The following is a 7,259-nucleotide window of genomic DNA, read 5'->3' as shown; positions in this document are numbered from 1 at the left end:
GGCTAAAAACTAGAAGTCCATATCTCGGAAACAAGAGATGGTACCATCACCATTTTTTCATAGAAGTGGTATCTGGCCCCTAGTACCCCACCCCCAAAATTTCAGACCCCAGGGTAGGGGACTTCGATGTCCCCGAGCCCGATGTTTATTCGTATAGTATTATATAGTAGGGCTAAAAACTAGAAGTCCATATCTCGGAAACTAGAGATGGTACCATCACCATTTTCTCATAGAAGTGGTATCTGGCCCCTAGTACCCCACCCCCGAAATTTCAGACCCCAGGGTAGGGGACTTCGATGTCCCCGAGCCCGATGTTTATTCGTATAGTATTATATAGTAGGGCTAAAAACTAGAAGTCCATATCTCGGAAACAAGAGATGGTACCATCACCATTTTTTCATAGAAGTGGTATCTGGCCCCTAGTACCCCACCCCCAAAATTTCAGACCCCAGGGTAGGGGACTTCGATGTCCCCGAGCCCGATGTTTATTCGTATAGTATTATATAGTAGGGCTAAAAACTAGAAGTCCATATCTCGGAAACAAGAGATGGTACCATCACCATTTTTTCATAGAAGTGGTATCTGGCCCCTAGTACCCCACCCCCAAAATTTCAGACCCCAGGGTAGGGGACTTCGATGTCCCCGAGCCCGATGTTTATTCGTATAGTATTATATAGTGGGGCTAAAAACTAGAAGTCCATATCTCGGAAACAAGAGATGGTACCATCACCATTTTTTCACAGAAGTGGATAACTGACCCCTAGTACCCCATCCACAAAATTTCAGACCACTCAGCTTATGTTTAAATTTTGAATTGCGAACTGCGTTCTAGAACGCAATTCACTTTTGAATTGCGAATAACGAACTGCGAACTGCGTTCTAAAATCTGAATGCCAAAAAATGATCTAATACAGAACAAGCTCTTGAGAACAAATTAGCTTCGATATTTATAAGCAGCTGAAATAGGGATATTACTACAAAATAAGGTAAGTTGACGAAGAAACTCTGACGTCGTTAATTGTAAATCCATTCTTATAAAATAGAAAAAGGGCATTTTTGCCGTTCCTAAAACATACGTATTATGATAGATAACTAAATTTAGCATAATTGTAAACGATACTTTACAATAATAGACGATGAATGCTTTTTATTGATTTTCTTTGCAATAACATATGTCTGTGCCTGGTACCTTTACTTGCACGATGCATTCAGAGAACATAATATTTTCCTTAAAAGTCCATTTGCTGTCCTCATATTTACAACCAAAGGGCCAAATTGAAAAGTGTTTATATTATGCAATTTCTGTACGCATTTTGAAAAGTTATTTTGAATTCAGTTGTTCCTGCCTGGTTTATAAAAAATATTTATAAAGTTTCCATGAATCTTAAAAGGAAGAGAATTATTTAAAACAATTTTCTCATTTTCTATAAAAGTTCCAATATTCATGACAGAATCTCTCTACAATTTGTTTGAAGAATACGATTCATAGACATAAAAGACACATCTTTCATAAAAAGATATGTTAATGAACATTTTTCTTTGGTGGTCTTTATTAATGTTACTAAGTACTTCTTTCAAAAAATATTTTTTTTAAAATCATCATCAAAATAGTAAAACATATCAGATAACAACATATTCATAAAAATGCAAAAAAAGTGGTAATTTGAAATTTGAAATAAATACAACTAATACTGTTCAAGTAAACATGCATATTTTGGTATAGGTAAACATTTGTTTGTCTAAGAAACCGTTGCTTATCATGTAAGAGTTTATATAGTTGTATACACATATCTACATGATATTTCCGTATTTTGTTCCACGGTCGTTACCATATGCTACCTCTTCATCTTGAAATTCTCCCATTGAAAATCCTCCAAAACTATATAGACTGTAACAAAACAACAAGAAATAGAGAAAAGGAAATCAACATCTAAATAATTTTTTTACAATACAGGTGTTACACTACTGTAATATACATGTAAACCAATGCAAATTCATAGAATGTCAAATTATGCCTTCATGGCACCTGATTCCACATCAGATGTTTCGGAGGTCCGTGTTTGCTCTGCTCCTATTTTGTATTGTTTTATGGACTTTGATATTGAATACTGTTCGTTATCTCCATATCCTTCTTTCAAAGATAAACCCTAATAGAACTAGCCTTTTTTTCAAAGGTTTCGATTAAAATGGACAAGTTCAAGTAGATGAAAATTAGGAAGTTTCTCCGTGCATTTAATGTACTTTTTGCTCTTATTTCTTTTTTATTAACATGACTGCACTATGTTCATTCACATCCTAGAATGAATATCTCATTATAATACACATTCATTCCCTATGTATAGCTTGTATCTCGAACTTTGATTGGTTAAAAAGTCGGGTATAAATTTCCGTGCATCTGACTTGAGCGGGAGGAGGGGGATAACGTGACGTCACAGTGCATAGTTTTTTATGTTCATTAAAAAGCAAATGACATGACGTCACGATGGATTGTAGTACGCAGGGAATCTTAAAGATAGGTTGAGACACAGTTGATTGGACTTATATTTACAAAGAATTTATTTGAGTACTACATGGGAAATAAATTCGTTATCCAGGTCCAATCAAAATCCCCATACACCCTTAATTGAACCTGGATAACTAATTATGTTAACTAAAGCAAAATTACTAGAATATGAAAAATATTGTTTTTCATTTTAAGTCATATTCTTTCTTTCAAATAGAAATCATGATCTATATCCATACCTCGCAATTTGTTTTCTTTCAATTTCTATTCGCTTTTCTTTATCCATTGCCTTTCTATCAAGAATGTTATCTGTAATTTTTAAATGTTTTTCGTATATTTTCAGTTAAATAAAGTTTTCTAAAATAACTTTCCAGCTTTAAAAAAAAAAGAAATACCTGGACGATCGTATAAATTATTTGAATAAGGCCTTGCATACAAGGAATCGACTAATTCAATACTGCTGGACTCTATCTTCTCTCTAGAAAACGGGTTTATGATAAGTTAAAATATTTCATTTTTTTCATTATTACCCGAAAAGAATATATACTGTACAAGGCGATGATTTTTTGTCAGTTTTAGAAAATAACTACAAAGGACTCTGAAATCTAAGACTAGATGAAAAAAAAAATACTCACTGTTCAACATTCAAACTTAAGTTAATCATTTTCTCTCCTGAAATATAATGAGTTTGTAATACAAAATGATAATAACTACATGTTTATAACATCCTCCACATCGAATACTTTTAAATTAATGAAGTATTTTATCCAAACAATCTTATCTCAAAATTGACCGCTCATTGAAGTAGTAAAAAACTGACAAAAAGAAAACCAACGAAAATGCAATAAAGAGACAATTCAAAGACAATGGTTGGATATGGAATTTAAATAACACGTAAGATAAAAAATTCTAATTTTGAACATATTATTTTTAAAATCTGTATCAGTAGTGAAATAAATTGCAATTTGCAACATACTCAATTCCAAACATTGAATAAATTCTAAAAATAAAAATGTACTTACGTTTTCTCTTTACGCAACAGACGATGACTAGAACGTTAAGGAGAAGAATGAACAGAAGGCCCCCACTGCCCACACCATAAACCAGGAGATTATTCATGTGTGAGAATATCTCTAAATACAATATTGAGGAAAGAATTGTGTACAATTAAATTCATTGTTGTACATGTATGTTTATAATTGAAACTGAAGAATAAAATTTTAATAGAATCAAAATATTTACGAAATTTTCCCTTTTTTCAAATGTCATAATTATTATGTAAATTATTACAATCAAATTAGTTATGTTGACCTTATTTGTACTGACATAGAAACTCGCAATGGAAAGGTTAATTTCATTTGTAAAAAATTATTTCTTTTTTACCTAGTATTTCAATTCCTCTCTTAATGCTTTTCTTGCTATATTTTGCTATAGCCCTCAATAAAATGACAATGTTTGATGTATACTAGTACTAGTACCTCTTGATTTTTTATTTTCCTTTGCAATTGTTGATTTGTTTATAGAAGAATCATGCGTCTTTGTCGCAACATCCTGTGTTGTAGGAAAAATCCCTATCACTGCATCTTTAGAACTCACTTTGCGCTGCCAACTTTTAACCCTAGATGACCCGTAAGCGTCATTGTGTAGACAAGCTTTTTCAGGATTCACGGATTCGCTAGTCAAGATGTCTAGGGATGTAATTTCTGTGCCAAAAAGTAATACTTATAATGAATTTTTACTTTCACAAATTGTGAAATTGTTTTACCGTCTCTTCTAGAAGTTTTTTTTTTCATATTTTTGTGACTTTTTACTTAATTATGTGTATTTCTTCAATTCATTCTTTTCATAAATCATATGCATTTTTGAATCGATTCATAGTCATTAGATATCAAATAATAAAGAAATAAAGTGCTGCCAGATATGTTTTGTTATACATGAATAACATTCACGATTTGAATGCTTTTAAAAAAAGTTGATAAAAGACCTTTTATTATTATTTTTTCATTTACTTCATAATACCGGTAATTAATTATTCGGTTATGATACTGTACATACCTACTGAGGCGTTTCGTTTATTTTCACTGGATTCAATGAACTTGTCATTCTTGCACCGTAAATAAGGTGTAACTTGAATATTGTATTTAGTGGATACTTTTAATCCCCAGTAAGAATATTTCAGATCACTTGTATACGTGAACGCAACGCGGGTACCGTTTTCTTCCAATTTGACACCGAATTCGCCAAATGGACAAGTTCCATTTCCAATGTGCGCTGTCGACGTCCAATTGGAATAAAGGGTACAATGTTCTATCCAGATGTTTATTCTTGGTTGAAATTCCTGACCAAACACATCTTAAAAGAATAAAGTAAACGTTTGATAAACATCTCTATTGATAATTGAGGATTGGTTAGTGGAAATTGTCATGATGAAACATATAAAGATAACGAACAGTATTCAAGATCAAAACTCCATGAAACAATACTAAATAGGAGGAGTGTAAACACAGACCGCCAAAATATTAGAGGTGGTACCAGGTGCCATGGAGGAGTGAGCATCATCTGCTGACCGGTCAAAACCCGCCGTGTGCTCCTTGTAATGGTTGGGGGAAAACGGAAAAATCCGTCGTCAATTCAGTGTATAAATAATGGAGTAACAATTATTAAGAAAATCGTCATTCAGCATTTGACCCAATGATAAATTGTATTTGCTGACAAGGTCATTGTATCGACCAAACCAAAGAAATGATGACTTTAAACGAGACTGCTGATATTCTTGTTTCATCAACTTGTTAGTCAATAATTTTCCTCGTTTTATAAATTGCTTGTACGTAGAGCATGCTCGTGCGTATCAAATCAACTGAGAGACGTAAACTCCGTATGCAGGTCATGAAAGTATATTGTTGCATAAGAAAGGGAAGTTGACAATAGAAAAGGTAAAGTCATCTCGTTTATCGTACAGCTTGGTTGTTAGATTATCATTAACGTATTTTTCAAGAAAAATTTCCAAATATCTTCATGTCTTAGATAAAATAAACTATATTTAAGTGATTTTTGCTTGCAGTTGGCTACCAGTCAAAATATATTGTCCATGCCATTTTATTGAATTATTAGTATGTTGTAGCTTGTAACTTAAAGGATTGTCATGTTTGAGACCCAAGGTCATTTCTCAAAAGTTTTTGTCAGGTGCAAACTTTTAGAATCATGTCTGGAATGAATTTAATCTTGGATATGCTGTTTCTGAGGAACCAAATGTGCCATATATCTCAAAGTTCAATTGTTCACTGGGCATTAAAATGTAAAAACTGTACAATTATGTTAAGTAATGATATCGTATCTTTCCTTAACCTAAAGATGGTGTCTATTACGTTGAATTAAGACACTCTTTAACATTTTTTGGTTGCCCCCCCCCCCCCCATTGACGGATTAAAACTGACCCGACTCAAAACTTATTTTTTTACATTCCAGGACACAATTTTCCCCCTTTTATTCCGTCAAAAAATATGTTGAATTTTTCTGAAAAAAAAAAAATTTACCACCCACCTACCTACCCTATAATTTTACCATGAATAGGGAGAGAGCGATCAAGGATTATTTCAGAGATGACCTAAAAACATATCATCACGGTTCTTTTTCAAAAAATGTTGACGAAGCAAATAGGTTTGAAAAAGAGTGGGGATCATCCATTATTGTCAGAACAGTATGTTCACCCACCTAGCAATTTCCTTAATTAAAGTGTATTTAGTTGAAACCTTAAAGAGGCGAAACTTTTACCCTATTTCAAACCAAACTTCAGTCATTTTAAAATCATAATTAATACTGAGTAAGACTCCAGTTGATTGCATTCATAATAAGTTATGTATACATGTACAAGGCATTCAGAATACATATTACAAGGAACAAGTTATAGTGATACTTACTCATCGATGTTAACAATGATATTAAGATATATACATATACTGAACATTGCTGACTTTTTTCAGGACCCATCTTTCCACAATGAAGAAAAATCAGGCAAATGATATAAATATACTACCAAACATAAACCTGTTAGATGATTGGAAAAATCCAGATACAGGAAATCCATAAATAGTTGATTTTTCTATTCATGAAGATAAATACTTCCTCAAAACACATATATATTAATGTATGGTATACGTTTAGTTTTATCTGTTGCTAGAAGATCTCTATAGATATTTTAAACATGCACTTGTCTTTTGCTCATGATCGAATATAAAAAGTGCATATTTAAATATACACTTACAGACCTATTAATTTAACTTTCATTTTTACTTATTAATTTTACTTTCATGGCAGATTATGAAATGTACAATATTTACATGAAACTGTGAACTGAGTCTCCAGATTTAAAATACATTACAACGTAAGTAGCTATCAACTACTTGCAAGATAGTTAGATGCATTTAATAAGTCAGGGACTTATATAAATGATCTTAACCAAATTGAGAAAAAAGATTGCAAGGAAATGGGCCATAGAATTCTCGATATATACTGACAGAACTTCATATGGTTTACCATTTAGCAATTTAATCTGTTGACAGTTTCAGTTAAAAAGGCCAGATAACGAATTAAAATTGACCTTGAAAAACCTTCAAATATTACAAATCTAAGAGAATGGCATAAAACACGGGTGAGTTCGGGTTACTAGGAGAAGTATATGGAATTGATCATCCTTTGTCATCTCCTGCCGTGAGCGCTATGTCGTAATCAGATAGGCGGAATAATCCTTATTCTAAAT

At 32.5% G+C, this 7,259-nt stretch overlaps 1 protein-coding gene and 1 long non-coding RNA gene across 2 annotated transcripts; both read right to left on the bottom strand.

Annotated features, from left to right (window-relative positions):
• Nucleotides 1-1,684: 1,684 nt before the first annotated feature.
• Nucleotides 1,685-2,981, bottom strand: LOC134268299 (uncharacterized). Its single transcript, XR_009992331.1, has 3 exons — nucleotides 2,899-2,981; nucleotides 2,743-2,812; nucleotides 1,685-1,888 (listed from the first exon to the last, which is right to left on the bottom strand). It is a non-coding gene; the product is annotated as an uncharacterized LOC134268299 (long non-coding RNA).
• Nucleotides 2,982-3,134: 153 nt separating this feature from the next.
• LOC134268300 (uncharacterized) lies at nucleotides 3,135-6,609 on the bottom strand. Its single transcript, XM_062750543.1, has 5 exons — nucleotides 6,548-6,609; nucleotides 4,559-4,855; nucleotides 3,982-4,206; nucleotides 3,526-3,636; nucleotides 3,135-3,175 (listed from the first exon to the last, which is right to left on the bottom strand). The coding sequence occupies exons 1-5, from the start codon at nucleotides 6,585-6,587 to the stop codon at nucleotides 3,135-3,137; spliced, it is 714 nt and encodes a 237-aa protein (XP_062606527.1). The 5' UTR covers nucleotides 6,588-6,609.
• Between the last annotated feature and the right edge of the window lie 650 nt (nucleotides 6,610-7,259).

Source organism: Saccostrea cucullata, unplaced genomic scaffold, assembly GCF_032062105.1.
Source record: "Saccostrea cucullata isolate Sc308-1 unplaced genomic scaffold, CSIRO_AGI_Scuc_v1 ctg9656, whole genome shotgun sequence".
Taxonomy (NCBI): domain Eukaryota; kingdom Metazoa; phylum Mollusca; class Bivalvia; order Ostreida; family Ostreidae; genus Saccostrea; species Saccostrea cuccullata.
This window is presented reverse-complemented; position numbering and strand designations above follow the sequence as displayed.

Excerpts from the sequence above, each read along its gene's own strand:
- LOC134268300 (XM_062750543.1), bottom strand. The coding sequence starts at position 6,587 with ATGGATTTCCTGTATCTGGATTTTTCCAATCATCTAACAG. Across the intron at positions 4,207-4,558 it reads TAAACGAAACGCCTCAGTAG|AAATTACATCCCTAGACATC; the intron begins GTATGTACAGTA and ends TTTTTGGCACAG. Across the intron at positions 3,637-3,981 it reads GGAAAATAAAAAATCAAGAG|AGATATTCTCACACATGAAT; the intron begins GTACTAGTACTA and ends TATTGTATTTAG.